Source organism: Oncorhynchus mykiss, chromosome 5, assembly GCF_057628025.1.
Source record: "Oncorhynchus mykiss isolate SJ-2025 chromosome 5, ASM5762802v1, whole genome shotgun sequence".
Lineage (NCBI taxonomy): Eukaryota > Metazoa > Chordata > Actinopteri > Salmoniformes > Salmonidae > Oncorhynchus > Oncorhynchus mykiss.
In genome coordinates, this window is record NC_143026.1 from 57840311 (window position 1) to 57856725 (window position 16415).

General features: G+C 46.6%; 1 protein-coding gene across 1 annotated transcript in view; it reads right to left on the minus strand.

Moving 5' to 3' along the window:
* Nucleotides 1-16415, minus strand: part of LOC110524088 (ephrin-A2) — a 138998-nt gene that overhangs the window by 6706 nt on the left and 115877 nt on the right. The window contains exons 2-3 of the mRNA XM_021603412.3: nt 5800-6092; nt 1115-1180 (exon numbers count right to left, since the gene is read on the minus strand). Of these exons, the coding sequence (XP_021459087.1) occupies nt 1115-1180; nt 5800-6092 (359 nt within the window). The remainder of the gene's footprint in view (nt 1-1114; nt 1181-5799; nt 6093-16415) is intronic.

Below are 16415 nucleotides of genomic sequence, written 5' to 3' on the forward strand. Positions count from 1 at the left end.
ATCACCAATGAACTGTCATGGTCCAAACACACAAAGATAGTCGTGAAGAGGGCACGACAACGCCTATTCCCCCTCAGGAGACTGAAAAGATTTGGCATGGGTCCTCAGATCCTCAAAAAGTTCTACAGCTGCACCATCGAGAGCATCCTGACTTTTTACACTGCTGCTACTCTCTTTTTATAATCTATGCATAGTCACTTTAACTACATGTACATATTTAGCTCAGTTACCTCGACTAACCTGTGCCCCCGCACCCCTGTATATAGCCTCGTTACTGTTATTTTACTGTTGCTCTTTAATTATCTTTTATTTTTATTTTTATTGTTTACCTCAGTTTTTTTAGTAAAGACTTTTTTTGTTGTAAAGATTTTTACTCAAAACTACATTGTTAGTTAAGGGCTTGTAAGTAAGCACTTCATTGTGAGGTCTACCTACACCTGTTGTATTCGGCGCATGTGACAAATACAATCGGATTGGATTTGATTGAAAAGAAACACCTACAACTAAACACCCCGCATTCTGTCAACAATCCAGTAAATGTGGAGGAGGATTATAAAATGGGGGTGGTCGCCTCGTTAATATTCCAGATGGAAACAACCGTGCCATAGCTAGCTGCTCGCCGGATATTAACTAACGTCACCAGGGGCTGTAGACAGCGAGGTGCACGTACCAAAAGTTGCGTCACAGGAGCTCCTCTTTTTCGCCTGATTGGCTGATTTGAACTGGTGCACATTTCATAGTGGAGTGCTCTCCAAGTGCTCGGAGAGTGTTGTAGGAAAACTGAACTAAGACAATTGCCTTGCCTGTTTGGTAAGACTTTGAACCATCGGTGTGATAAATGAACCCGTCTATTTATTTGTAGACATTAATACTTGTGGATGCCCATAGAACAATTTAATGCACGAGATGGGTGTGATGGAGAGCTCTACAATCTCATATAATATGTTACTGCCTCGTTTGCTGACTAGGCCCATTGTTAACGCGGCAAAGTTATCGGCAAAGTTAGAAATGTAAGGTTTTTATTCTGAAGGAAGGCTAGTGTTACCAAACTTGAGTGTAAGCAATTTCACACGACATTCCCTGAAGACTGGATAGAGAGAAAAAAAATACTCACTTGTGGGCTTGACATAGACTTTCAACTTCAAGCAGGGTTTACCGACAAGGTTAGGGTGTGGAGACGCTGGAACGAGAGAGAGAGAGAGAGAGAGAGAGATAGAGAGAGAAAGAAAGAAAGAGAGAACGAGAAATACACACAAGCACATGTTTGTTAATGAATAACACATTCAGCAGCATTTTTCTTGTCAGATCTCAGAGAAAATAGCTCAAATTACACTGGCTGGGACAGATGGTACGTATGTTCCATTAGAGGGCTATAACTGAAATGTCCCACCCTCAATGGGCCGATATTTCACAGAGGTGATCCATCAGGCACTCATTTCAGTCAACTTTCAATCTCCCCGCAAAAAAATGCATCCAACCCTATTTTAAAAGCAACCCAGCTGAGGGCCAGGGTGCAATTGTGGATGATAGCCTGTGCAAATCGGCGGCCATCTTGGTAGAAGAATTTGGGGGCCAGAAGTCAAGTTTGTCACACCTGAGGAGTTTTTGACCCGTCTTCTTGTGTGACCCTGTCTCTCTGACATTGCCACCAGAGTTGGAACTCGGAAGGCCTCAGTGACCAGGTGCTGTGTGTGCAGAGACGTTAGCGTGGCTCGCTAATCCCTTAGCAGGCTGTTACTGTGAATGGGAGTGCTAAAGAACAAAACTCCACTACTCCACGATCCAAGTGTCTCAGTGTACTCACACAACATATGGCTCAGTGAGGGAAAACAACAACTCCATGCAACCACTGATATGCTAATAGCATCACTGGAAAGAACCAGTGAGAGAAGCAGAAAGAGACTTTGGGCGTAGTGCTGCATTCTTAATTAACCTTGAAAATGCATTTTTTTCTGTCAAAAGTGTAATCTTTTGTGACCAAAATTGAAAACAGTACTTTCCTAATTTAACCATGGCAAATTATGTTTCATTTTGTCTCTCGGGAATCCAAAAAAAAGAACACCGATTTTTGTTGCCATTAAAAACAAATATCAGGCACCAAAATGGCCACTCTCCTGCAACAGCATTTTTGGTAATTGGTCTTTTAAAATGGCTCCGTATTTGGTGGGGTAAATGCCCGGAATGCTGCACATAGATTATAGTCTAGACAGAATAACATGAAGCCAACTAAAGACACACAAACAACACACTGACATAGCACACATCCACAAAACACATACAGTGCATAAATGCAAAGGCATCTGTCACTTATTCCTCTCTCTAAACATTATTCTTCTAACCTAACTTGAGACTTCCATTTAAATGTGTGTCTATGTGCGTGTTTCTAGTTGGGGTGTGGGGTGTGTGTTTTCTTTGGGTTTGCGTTTGAGTGTGTGTATTTGGTATTTGCACGAGTGCACATGGGGGGGGGGGGGGGGGGCATTGTTATTGGTGGTGGCAGTGACTGAGCAGTCACAACTCAGTGTGTGTGTGTGTGTGTGTGTGTGTGTGTGTGTGTGTGTGTGTGTGTGTGTGCGTATGGAGATGCAGAAGCATAGAATTCTCCAAAACCACTGCCTGATAGGGCTCTGTGCCACCACTAACCCATCACGTCTGGGAGTTGGGGGTAGGGAGGTCACATTAGGGGTGATGGACGTGCCCCTTTGTTCACAGATAACCAAACTAAGCCCCCTTTTACCCCGGTAACTCCCCACACCCGACTTCTCAAGCATCCCCCTTTGCCCTAACACTCCAGGGGCCATGACAGCTACAATATTGGTAGTAGCCAAATCATTTTCTAAGGGAGGGGAGAGAAAAAAGGAGTGCTGAATGGCGGGGCAAACTGCTTCCCAGCCTCGGCTGCTGTTGGGGACAAAGGGCCACACAATGCGGGGCCTGGCTAGGAGCTACGGGGCGGAGTACATTAAAAACAGCTCAGGACGGGGAAGAATCGTCAGACACTGAATGCTAACTTTGAACTGGCTTTTCTTTTTGTTGCCAGTCCTCTGTCTCCCCTCCACTCCTCCATTCCAGGAGTGACAACATCCCGCAGAGTATAATAAGTCGAGGGACGCCCCACTGGTTAGGAGGGGGGATGTTTAGACATTGTAGCACCCCCCCCCCCCCCCCCTTCCACTCTTTTCCCTCAGCCTAAATACCTTTCCATCACCCAGAGGATAATAAGCATTGAAATATATACCATATGTTGGAGGGGCGGCATCCATACACATTGCAGTGAGTGACGGGCCAGGAGGGCTGGGTTGAGGTATAGAGCCGCCCTATATGTGGTCCCCGGCCCTGATCTTGTCACTCTGTCACTGCTGTCGAAATACTGTCACAACTGGTCCCTGCGAGTTATGGATTTATAGTCTGGCAGGCTACAGTACTGTACACACACTCCCACTTCTTAGAAATGTCGTCATGAATAGCTTTATAAAAACATAATTTAAATATATAAAGTAAAAAATATACAATACCATATTGTACAGTTTGGGTGTATCATATCATAGTGGCAAATGAAAATAATTATACTCTTATAACGCGGAATTTCTTGTCTTTGTGATTTAAGTTGGGCATTACCAACAACAGATGGCAGTGAACAGCTAGAAATGAGGAGCTGCTGAGTAGCACTGTGCTTTAAAATGATTCTGATCTCTCCTCATCTCCCTTCACATCACACACGAGTCATGTGCTGTGTGCCGAATCAATCTTAGAAGTGCTGTCTGTCGTGTGCCTGTCTTTCTAGCCGTTCGGTCCGCCACAGGATTTAGCATCACAAGGCGGTGTCATGTCACCTTTTCTCCTGTGGGCTAAGTGGCATCCCCCTAGCAACACAAGGGCACACACAGAGAGAATTAGAGCAACCCAGTTCTTGAGTTTTATTAATATAACATGAAAAGTCCTCATCTTACACCCAACCCTGAAATTCACTATATTCTTTTGGAAAAACCAAGGGAAAAGATGAACTAGAAGGAGAAGAGAGGGGGCACAGACAGAGGGGAGGGGAGAAAACAAAACAAAAAAGGAACAGAAATTGCCTCATTAATGCATCCGGCATGCCGCTCTGAGCCTTTTCCCTGCCTGTGCCCAGCAGGGGGCCTTTTCATCAGACCAAAGGACACCTTTCACAGGGCCATTAGCAAAACGGGGACAGACGCACCCTGGCAAACCCACGCCTGCCCTGTCATGCTCATGGACACACCGCACCGGGAATGGACCACGGATGGGGGGGGGGGCGGCTCCGACGGAGGGGAAACGGGAAGCGGCGTGCGCTCCGCGACCTTGAAAGTGAAGTGGGCGTGGAGCGTCCAGTAGGCAAGGTGTCAGGCCTGTCTGGAGAGCAAGCCACCCTGGCCGCATTCAACCCACAGCACCACTAATGGCTTTCAGCGCCTCACGTCCAAAAAATGGTAATGACCACGGTCCGGAGCCAGAAGGACACAATTACCCCCATCAAGTTCCCTCGGCTAAATATGATTTGACCAATCAGCATAATTTGAGGCGTTCCGCATGAGGGCGCCGCTAACTGGTCTTGCACCGATCTCACCCTGTGAAGCTAAGCACCCAGCTAATAGCTCGCTTGCCATTTGACAAATTGACATTTTCATCAAGGGGTGGAAGGAGATGGGATGCGCCAGGGTGCCACACAAAAGGATGTCAGGTCAGGCAAAAAACACGCGGACGGACAAGTCAACCGGAAGCCGGAGATAAACGATTTGTCCGGGGCTCCCCTCTGGTTTGGCTGCTGAATGTTGTGATTGGTAACAGTGTGCCTGTTTAGTTACAGGCTATGGCTCTAGTTCACGGTCCGTGGTTTACCTGGAATTTACATTGTAACAGCACAACGACATCGCTTTTGCCTCAATAACTATCTTTTTGTTTTCATTCAATCAATTAGCGCAAGGAACCATAAATTGGAACCATCTGGTTCACGATTATATTGAATTACTTCAAATAAATACCAGTTAACAATTATCTAGTAAATACAAGGACATGTGGGTTTGAACAGCACGTTCCTGGTTGGTTCCTAGCCCTGGCACCCATCCATGGCAGAAAAATGACACCACAACGCAAAGCCTATTAATTAAACCCCTGCCGCTATTGTGGCTTCCTCCCCCGCTTCCCACCAAATTGGATCAAATCATCCTTCAAACAACCAAAAAAACGAACATGTACAACCCAAATGACATTCCCTGATATTCCCTGATATCCATCAACTAAAGAGCGATGGGTTGACAGCGCTGAATATTCTTGATGGGTCACAACTGTGTCTGTTTTGTGTGGTCAGTGGGGGGGTCCAAAGTCATTTCTACTTGCATATTTTATTTCTCTACCTTACTTGGGGACATAACCAGTGTGGGGGGTGAATAAAAGGGTGTCACAATATGGGGTCTGATTAAGATTTCTATTGGCTGAAGTTAATCCTTCACCAGAAGCCTGACTGGTCCTGACTTGAATGCAGCCAATAGCTAATAGCCAATTAGATCCATGTTACTAGGCCATGTGACCCATCGGCTAAGAAGCAAGGTTCTTCATAATCCTGGTGCTAAGGACCAGTACACAGGGGTGCACATTTTTTGTTCCAGTCAAGCACTTACAGACCAGACTCTCCTAATCAACTGATCATCAAGTCCTTGATCAGCCAAAGAAGGTGCGTCCGTGCCGGGCAATCAGTTCTACCTGAAACCTCAAATAGCATGTATCTGTAAGGCAGCTGTCTGTGTGTGTGACATTCGTCCATGTGACAACTTTTCCACTTACAGATATAGTAATACTCGTGACCCGGCCGGAACTCGAAGCCTAGTGAGAAGGGGGTGAAGAGCTGGAACTTCTCAGAGAACTTGAGCGGTCCGTTGGGGCTCTGTGGCCGGTTGCACTCCCAGCGCTTGAAGCCCTTCATGCGGTGGTCGCAGGTGGTGTAGCCGTCGTAGTTGACCATGAAGAGGATGTAACGCTCCATGCGCTCTAGGGGGAGCGGGTCCTCGTAGTGGGGGCAGTAGATGTCCAGGTAGTCGTTGATGGCCACCTCCACGGTGTACTCCCCATGGAGAAACCTGCGGATGAGACAGGACAAGTATGGTGTGTCTGAGGAGAAATTACCACGACAGATAAGAAATAGAATGGCATTTCGCTGACACTTTTTATCCGAAGCAACTCAAAACAGACTTGGATCTCTACAATAGACCTGGTACCCAAAACATCTCCACAACGAACAGCAATGGCGATCGTTTGCGTCAAACTTGTGCAGCGGATACAGACAGCTGAAGATAACTCAACATGATGCTACTATTCTATATGGATGAAGGCGCTAGGCGAGGAGGACGAGGAAGAGAAGGAGAACGGGAGCAGGAGGGGAAGAGGGCCTGGAGATTGACAGGGGTTTACAGAGTGAGGCCGGCTTCATTAAGCTCTTTCACAGGGCCCTGTCTCTCGCCCAGCTCTGGCTAAATGACTTTGCCGCTCTGGGCAATTTCGATACAAATTGAGCACCTGCACGGTGCCACAGATCTGACCCTTTAATAGCGAAATTCCAGAGAGTGGGGCCGTGTGCGAGTTTACAGGGGGCTATATCGCCAACCCTGCCATAGCTATTAACTGAAACGCAAGGGCTCAAATCACGGCCCAGAAGATGATTGTGTGGTTCCATCTCCACTCGCTCCATGTCACAGTCCTCTGTCTGGCTCAATCCCATTCCAAATATCCACCCTCCACTTGGATTTTCCCTGGCCGTTTTACAGCTGCAGCTTAAGTGACAAGACACCCCCCCCCCCCAGTGGAACCGGATTTGATCTCATAACGGGAATGTGATTTGACGGGCTTTCTGACTGAGGAGGTCTAAAAATGCTTTGATGCCTACTGCCTCTGTTGACACACCTGCCCCTAGACCTAACACAGTTAATGCTGAGTCCATAACCTAATGCCTATTCTAAATCGCCATGAACAAATCATAGATAATCACAAATTCAATGGTTTTACAGATGGTTTACAGATAGGAACCGTTTCTTTAAGTGTGAAATCTGGTCTTGGTGTGTGCACTACATAATTGCGGGCCGTTGTGTTTCGTAATTAGCCACACATAACTCTGACGCCAATATGAGAGGTTTGACACACTGACCACAAATTCACAGGCTGACCCCCAAATAGGTCACCCCCAAACAGTCCCCCTTGGACGGCGCGTCACTTCTCCCTCGACTGTCCTTATCAGTCGCGCCATGAGTGAGATCCTCAAAGAGGCCCGTAATCCTTCACAGGGCTCTGGTGGGAAGGCCATTTTGTGTCTTGTTGCGATAAACCATAGCACAAACACCAGCCATGTTGGTGGAAGCCCGCCAGATCGACTGTAGCTCATTGGCTCAGCGTAGGAAAGCACGGGGCAGAGGGAGCGAGGATGGGGGTACGAGGTTATGAAGGGGGAGTGATGGGTTCAGGTAGACCTGGCATCAGATGACAGCTAATCTGGGGGGGGGGGGGGGGGTGGAATAAGTGTCAGAAGGGCCCGGGTCCACATCCAGCTGCAGTGTAAGGATCTTCTCCACCCCCCCCCCCCCCCCCCCCCCCCCACCCCACTACCCCTCCTGCCCCCGCCCTCTGCTGCCCCCCTGCCCCCAGTCGCTTATCGCACCAGACCAGAGATCAACCCCCTTCCCTTCTCTCTGTGTGAGCTTGCCCGGGCTCTCTTTCCCGCATACCACCTTGTTCTCTGGTCATCATATCAACACCCCCGATGAAACAGGCATGCATTTTGTGAACACAAGTCACCCTCCCGCTTCTCCACAACAGCCTCTCCTCTCCTCATTTCCTAACTTCTTGGCTCCTCTATTCACCCATCTTTCCCTCTCCTACTCCCCCCCCCCCCCCATCTGCCACAGAAAAATAGTGAATCTAAATAAGAATTAAGTCGGCGCAGCCCTCACATCTGATGTAATCTCCTAGCGGAGAGAGCATTGAGAGACTTCATCCAGTCTTGACGAGGTCCATCTTCAATTATGGACTGCCAGAGCTTATTTTAGTGTGTGTGTGTGTGTGTGTGTGTGTCTGAGCGGCCGAGGAAACAGGGGGACAGGGTGGGGCGCTCCACCTACTACTCCTCTTCCTTCATCTCACTGCATTACTTTTTTTTAGGGGGATATCGAAAAGTGCACGGGTTGCACTTCTGTATTACTCCCCTCGGCCAATCAGGCGGCGGTATCCTCACGTGTAACTACGCGGTAACTACGCAGGGAATGTAATAATCCTCCTAAGGCCACGCTGCGGATGTAAACCTGTGGTCTATTAGATGTAATTCTCTTTCCACAAAACATGTATTGGGGTGGGGGGGGGGGTCTTAAATGGATACCGCCTATCGTCTCTGCATATTTTTTTCTGTTTTCCCTGAGTGCATGCCATCGCCATCTCGCTTTCAGGATCCAAATAGTGCATTATGTCTCGATAGATCAATACCACCCCCCTGCCTTCTCCCTTCTCTTCCTCTCCCTCACTTCCCGTCGTTCCAGCACCATTGCCAGTCATTAAGGGCCAGTGGAGGCAAATCGAGGGAAGGGTTTGATGCTGCAGTGCTCAGTCTTTGATTGAGCTCCGTGACGTGTTAGTGGAAATGACCTCGTTAGGCAGTCAGGTTTACAGATAGGAACCGTTTGTGGAAGAACATCAGGACAGATCCAAATATCAATAGCAAGGCAGCCAGGGGTGTGTGATGTGATGTGTGTGTGTGTGTGTGTGTGTTTTTGTGTGTGTGTGTGTGTTTGTGTGGATGTAAGGGAGAGCTAATGCATGCAAGCTATTTGTGGTCTTGCAATCAATCACGGCAGTCTTGGCCCGCCCCTCTCCAACTGTCACCTACATGTGGTGATTGGTGGGTCTGGGGGGGAGACAGATTCCACCCTGATGGTTGGCTATGACAGCCTCTAAACATACGCTAGCGCCTGGCCCGGCCTCTTCCCTTCCACACACCAAAAGCATTCTTGCCACATTCTCACTACCCTCAAATCCAACGTGGGCAAGCAAGCCACATGAATGGCGGACATTTTGTAGACCGCCCGGACCATTCCTCGGAGACCAGAAACACATGGTGGTGATTGATCAATTTAGCTTTCAAACTCCGAAAAAAACAGAGGGGACTTTGAAAGTTCCTGGACTTTGAAAGCTTCCAGAGAGTTTCATAGTCTTCGCAATCTGTCTGTCCACCCACAACCCCCTGCGGGAGCTTAATTAATCAGGCCCGATGTTTATAAGTGCATTATAAAGTGTTTATAGCTGGGTGATTTAGGAGGGCCAAACTTTGAAACCGGTCGGGGTTTCTTACGTGACCACTTCTTCTCTGATTTACTGTCTTGTCAGGCTTGGCAAGGCCCCGGCAATGTGGTTTAACTCGGCCCCACTTTATGACTTCATGGGCTAAATGTTTGTCCGTAACGTTGTCTGCTTTTGAAGCCCTGCATACAGGAAGAAGCCATCAGCAAAGGGAAGATGTCAAAACCAACCAAGGACATCTGACGGGACAGAATGGGTCATTTGGAACGCTAGTCTTAGTTCCTAAGTCTTCACGGGGTGCAAAAAGAGGATGCTGTTGTCTATACTTCAATCAAATGTAGTTAAAAAGAAACTTTCACTGGTATGCAAATTGGGGCGCCATACTTTCGTTGTTTAGCGATTATAGTTCATGCTTGAAAGGGATTAAAGACACAGACGACATAAAAAAAAAATGGTAATTGTGAATTTCAAACCATCTTAGAAGATACTGTAAGCTGCTGACTTTAAAGCTGAACATGTTATGACAACTTTGTGACCAAATTCTTTCAAGCTTACAGCAGCATCACCCATGGAAGATGTGACCAATCATATCAGACCTTCCTGGTCAACTGGACCAATGAGGTGAAGGGAGTGGAGGGAATGAGAGAGAAAGTGAGAGAGAGGGTACAGTACAGAACAGATCTTTCCCCTTCCAGTATTCCTTTCCCCCTCTCTCTCTCTCTTTCTCTCTGCAGGCCAGTTCACCTCACCCGGCTAAAAGAAAAAACGTGTTCTCCGTGCCACCTGCTCGACCCGCCGACAGAAAACTCCAGCTGTGTGTGTGTGTGTGTGTGTGTTTGTAGGGGGGACATTATTCTTCAGTTTCAGCCCAGAGTACCCGCCTACAGCTACATTTCATGCCCTTAATGCCTGCACCAATATGTATGGAATCTTAAGCCTGACGCTTGCTAAGGAATTGAGCCCTAGCGTTGATTCGTTTGTAGCACTTGTCTTGGAATTCAAGGATCAACAGAAAAACCCAGACGCTGTTAGTTTACATTGCGTAGGTTTTGGCTATCGGGACACGTAGTCTGGAGGTTGCCAGGACTGGTATCCTAGACGGCCGCCATTTCATTATTGACACACACCCAAAGCAAATAGGGGAATTTACTCTGCAATTAACGATGACCTGGGCAAGTTGACTTAATACAAACAAATGGACTTAATAACTTGACATTGTTCCTGGACCCCAGGAAGAGTAGCTGCTGCCTTGGCAACAGCTAATGGGGATCCATAAAAAATACAAAACTACAAACACTTCAAACCCATTTTTCATCTGCACGTAATCTGATTACTTTGGAGTCTTGGTCTAAGGCCTAGCTGGCCTGGCCACAGCAACTTCCAATCTAGGATCTCGCTTTATAGTATCCTCACTTGTTTTCTGGAGTGAATCCAACACAAGCATGTTAAAATCAGCGATTTTGGTGGAGAGTTTTGGTGGTGGTGGTGGTGGGGGGGTAGGGAGAGAGACAGGAGAGACAGGAGAGGAGCGGGTGCTGCGCTAGGCAGTGGTTGAGAATGGCCCTTTGTGCTCTCACTGAGGCCTGTCTGGAAGCCATTTCCACGTTTTAGTCCATCCGGTGCGGCCTGCATCTGGAGCCCACCTCTCGCCATGTGGAACGTGTTTATTGTTCTTTGTGTCAGGCAGACGCACAGACAGCCCTCCGCTCTCTACTCTCTCTCCCTCTCCCTCCCTTCATCTCTCTGTAATTTCTGCTGTTATTTCAACTCGGCGTACAGCAATTTTCCTATCGAGGCGTTTACACAAACTTAACCTCCAGTTGATTTTCGGCCAACGCCGAGGAACAAGCGCCGCGGCAAAACAAAAACAAACATAAGAGGGAGAAGATTTTGGGGGAGGTGAGGACCCCTCGGGCAGACACGATGTGTGTGTGCAGTGGGAGATGAAAGAGATTGAGGTCTCTGTTTAAAGTTCCTTTATTTCACTCTCTCTCTTTCTCTCGCTCTCTTTCTCTGTGATGTTAGATTTTAGCTGGACAAGCATCGGGGTGTGTGTGTGTATACACTTTCGAGGTCGACCGATTATTTTTGGACCTCGATTTTGCAGATTTTGTAAAATGTATTTTTTACACCTTTATTTAACTAGGCAAGTCAGTTAAAGAACACATTCTTATTTTCAATGACGGCCTAGGAACGGTGGGTTAACTGCCTTGTTCAGGGGCAGAACGACAGATTTTTACCTTGTCAGCTCAGGGATTCAATCTTGCAACCTTACGGTTAACTAGTCCAAAGCTCTAACCACCTGCCTCACGAGGAGACTGCCTGTTACGCGAATGCAGTAAGAAGCCAAGGTAAGTTGCTAGCTAGCATTAAATTTATCTTAGAAAAAACTATCAATCAATCATAATCACTAGTTATGCACATGGTTGATGATATTACTAGTTTATCTAGCGTGTCCTGCGTTGCATATAATCGATGCGGTGCGCATTCGCGAAAAAGGACTGTTGTTGCTCCAACGTTTACGGTTAGGTACACATCAATGACTTTCTTAAAATCAATACACAGAAGTATATATTTTTAAACCTGCATATTTTGCTAAAATAAATCCAGGTTAGCAGGCAATATTAACGAGGTGAAATTGTGTCACTTCTCTTGCATTCATTGCACGCAGAATCAGTGTATATGCAACAGTTTGGGCCGCCTGACTCATTGCGAACTAATTTGCCAGAATTTTACGTAATTATGACATGACATTGAACGTTGTGCAATGTAACAGCAATAGTTAGACTTAGGGATGCCATCCTTTAGATAAAATACGTAACGGTTCCGTATTTCACTGAAAGGATTAACGTTTTGTTTTTGAAATGATAGTTTCCAGATTCGACCATATTAATGACCCAAGGCTCGTATTTCTGTGTGTTATTATGTTATAACTAAGTCTATGATTTGATAGAGCAGTCTGACTGAGCGATGGTAGGCACCAGCAGGCTCATAAGCATTCATTCAAACAACACTTTCATGCGTTTTGCCAGCAGCCCTGCTGTTTATGACTTCAAGCCTATCAACTCCCGAGATTAGGCTGATGTAACGATGTGATGTTAAATGGCTAGCTAGTTAGTGGGGTGTGCGCTAATAGCGTTTCAAACGTCACTCACTCTGAGACTTGGAGTAGTTGTTCCCCTTGCTCTGCATGGGTAACGCTGCTTAGAGGGTGGCTGTTGTCGATGTGTTCCTGGTTCGAGCCCAGGTAGCGGCGAGGAGAGGGATGGAAGCTATACTGTTACACTGGCAATACTAAAGTGCCTATAAGAACATCCAATAGTCAAAGGTATATGAAATATAAATGGTATAGAGAGAAATAGTCCTATAATTCCTATAATAACTACAACCTAAAACTTCTTACCTGGGAATATTGAAGACTCATGTTAAAAGGAACCACCAGCTTTCATATGTTCTCATGTTCTGAGCAAGGAACTTAAAAGTTAGCTTTCTTACATGGCACATATTGCACTTTTACTTTCTTCTCCAACACTTTGTTTTTGCATTATTTAAACCAAATTCAACATGTTTCACTATTTATTAGGCTAAATTGATTTTATTGATGTATTATATTAAGTCAAAATAAGTGTTCATTCAGTATTGTTATAATTGTCATTATTACGGGGCGGCAGGGTAGCCTAGTGGTTAGAGCTTTGGACTCGTAACCGAAAGGTTGCAAGTTCATATCCCCGAGCTGACAAGGTACAAATCTGTCGTCCTGCCTCTGAACAGGCCGTCATTGAAAATAAGAATTTGTTGTTAACTAGATTTACCTTTAAATAAAGGTAAAAAATTAATCAGCATCAGCCTTTTTTTGTCCCCCAACAATCGGTATCGGCGTTGAAAAATCATAATCGGTCAACCTCTAGTACGTTTGCGTGTGTGTGTGTGTGTGCCTCTGTGTGTGGGCTATAATTATCTGCACCATGCTCTACCTTCAGTATGGCTTGAATTAACCATGAGCCGGTGTTTGAATCCACCCCCTCTTAACATGGTGCTCTTTTTTTCCCTCTTTCCCCCATGATGCTCTGCTGCGTAAGGCCTGGGAGAGGACACGACTATTCTCAGCGCCTCCCTCTCTGCCTCGTAAGCTAATTGCATTTCCATGTCTTTGTCTGTTCCGAAAGAACGCCGACTCACACTGTGACACCTCATTTTCAGAGGAGAACCACTGCTGCAATACTGTAAAGGTCCACTGTAAAAGTCTACTGTAAAAATCTACTGTAAAAGTGTGAATAATAATAACATGAAAGGGAATTTACAATGAGGCACTTGAGGAATCTATGATGATGGAGGTTAGGTTAGGTTGTGACTCAAATTTACAGACAATTGAGAGGCTCCAAAATATACTGGCTAGGCTATTATGCTAAGGCATAATGGTCAAAGAGCTATAGTAATGCTAACCAGTGCTTGAAGTGGACTGAAATAGGTGCAGGGGTGGGTGTCCATTCTTTTTAGGACGCATCCCTAATGTTACCACGAAATTACACCAATCAAATGTATTTATTTTTTATTTTTTATTTATCCGTTATTTTACCAGGTAAGTTGACTGAGAACACGTTCTCATTTGCAGCAACGACCTGGGGAATAGTTACAGGGGAGAGGAGGGGGATGAATGAGCCAATTGTAAACTGGGGATTATTAGGTGACCGTGATGGTTTGAGGGTCAGATTGGGAATTTAGCCAGGACACCGGGGTTAACACCCCTACTCTTACGATAAGTGCCATGGGATCTTTAATGACCTCAGAGAGTCAGGACACCCGTTTAACGTCCCATCCGAGAGACGGCACCCTACACAGGGCAGTGTCCCCAATCACTGCCCTGGGGCATTGGGATATTTTTTAGACCAGTGGAAAGAGTGCCTCCTACTGGCCCTCCAACACCACTTCCAGCAGCATCTGGTCTCCCATCCAAGGACTGACCAGGACCAACCCTGCTTAGCTTCAGAAGCAAGCCAGCAGTGGTACATGCTGGCTTGCACAAATCACATGACGACAGCTATGACAGCTCACGACAACATGGCTGACGCCAACGCCACATGTTACCGTTTTCAGCTATGCTCCTCATAACAGTGAAATGACCGTTGCTTTATGCGAAGGTTGTTTGAGTCGTCATGACATGTTATTACACATGTGATGACACCTGTTGTGGCATTCTTCAACCTGCAATACAGGCATCAACTTCAAGTGAGGGCTTTACTGCTCTGAAGGGGAAGAATGCAAAAAAACACCTTGTTTTCTTGATTAAAAAAAGAAATAAAACACATTGCCACCAAGAGAGGTTTCTTAGTACTCGTCCTCCTTCAATTTCTCTTCCCTCTCTCCCCTGTGCTGCCAGCACAGCGAGCTCCCACCTCGACCGCGGTGATAATTGTGGAAGCAATGAGTCTTCGCTAGTAAATGAGACGGCGAAGACACTACTTCTGCATACCTGCTGGCATCTGCTGAGAGAAACTAGGCTCCCTCTTTTCTATTTCACACTCCTCCAGACAAGGGAGGAATAATTACACTTCATCTGATGGGAAACTATTTATCCCCCCCCCCCCCCCCACATCCCTCCATCCCACTCGCAACAGCACACAGCAACAGCACACAGCAACAGCACACAGCAGAGGCAGCAACAACAACGCTGAACACAACAACAACAAAAACTAGAGCACATCTGTGACAGTTTGTGCAATCGAAAACCCAGGAGTGGTCTGCACAAGAGGGAGGGGAGGAGTGGTGAGTGGGGGGAATGGGGGGGGTTGAAGACTAATTGGGGATGCTTGAGCACACACACACCTTGGGAGGGAGGTGGCTGACACACACGCACGCACACGCACACACACACACACACACTGCAGCATCCCCCTCACCTGCCAGTATATCACCTCGGGCCAAACACAGGTGATTTAAGGCTAAGTAGCATTTAAATGGCAAATGCAATCCATGCCTTTCAAGACTGTGGGGGACCACTCTTCTTTAGCCCACAGAGTTCCATCAACCCCCCTCCGCTTGGGAATAATTGGAAGAGAAAGTGAGCGCTCTTCCCAAACGCCAGGCGCATCCCTCGCAGATGGGGCGCAGATCAAAGGGGATGGGTATTGGCAGAGGCATGATAAATTACACTCCCACTAATTCACCACGGACACTCGCTCTGTCCACCGGTTCTTCTGTTGTGGGCTGTTTGGAAAATAGCTCACCCCACTGCTGCAGTGGTCAATGAGTTTACCTCTGCATAGCAGAGACAATGGCTGCGTTCCTGTGTTTTTGCATTCCTCCACCAGCAAGACCAGACAGAAGCCGCAGGGACAGCATTTCCTTAAAGCACAACCGGAATATATTGAAGGTAGATATACCTGTGAAATTCATTCGAAGCATAGCAAATCCTGTTCCCAAAGCATGACTCCTTTTACTTGTATTGATTGAATACACAGAAGAAGAAAAAAGATATCCACAGATTCAGTGCGGGACTTCTTGTCAGGCATTGCAAAATAATTTCTAAAAGCCCCCCCCCCCCCCCCCCCCCCCCCCCCCAAAAAAATAAGTATATTACGTTACTATATCTTAAATTTGCGTCGTCAAATCTGGCACTTTACTGCGGGCCTAGGCCCAGCATTTACTACCTGCAGATGTACAGTATGGCTGCTGGGTTCTTCTGCATAGCACCTGCTCCTATTTTTGCGCCTTCCTTTGTAGTTACACAATTTATGGATCCCAATCTGTTATCTATTTACGATGACAACAGGGATAAAGTAGCGGGATCTTTTACAAGCCGCCAGAGTTATTGGATATTCCTGAGTTGGTGAGTTTAGGGACTGGGGTTTCTATAACCCTTGACCTCAGGAGTAACTGGACCTCTGTCACTGTACCAACGAATCAGAAGTAAAGAGTCGATGACTGCAGCTACAGCATGAGAACCACACAACGACAACAAAAAGAAAACGTCACAAACTGTCCAGGACACTGCTTTTTTCGACAGAGGACATTCTATTGTACATGAACCAAGTGCAGGGCTTCGTATACACCTTCAACACAGACGTGCGGATTAACGAGGCGAAGGAAAAAGTCAATCGAGCTAACGTGGAGTTATTTGTTTTAGGGCA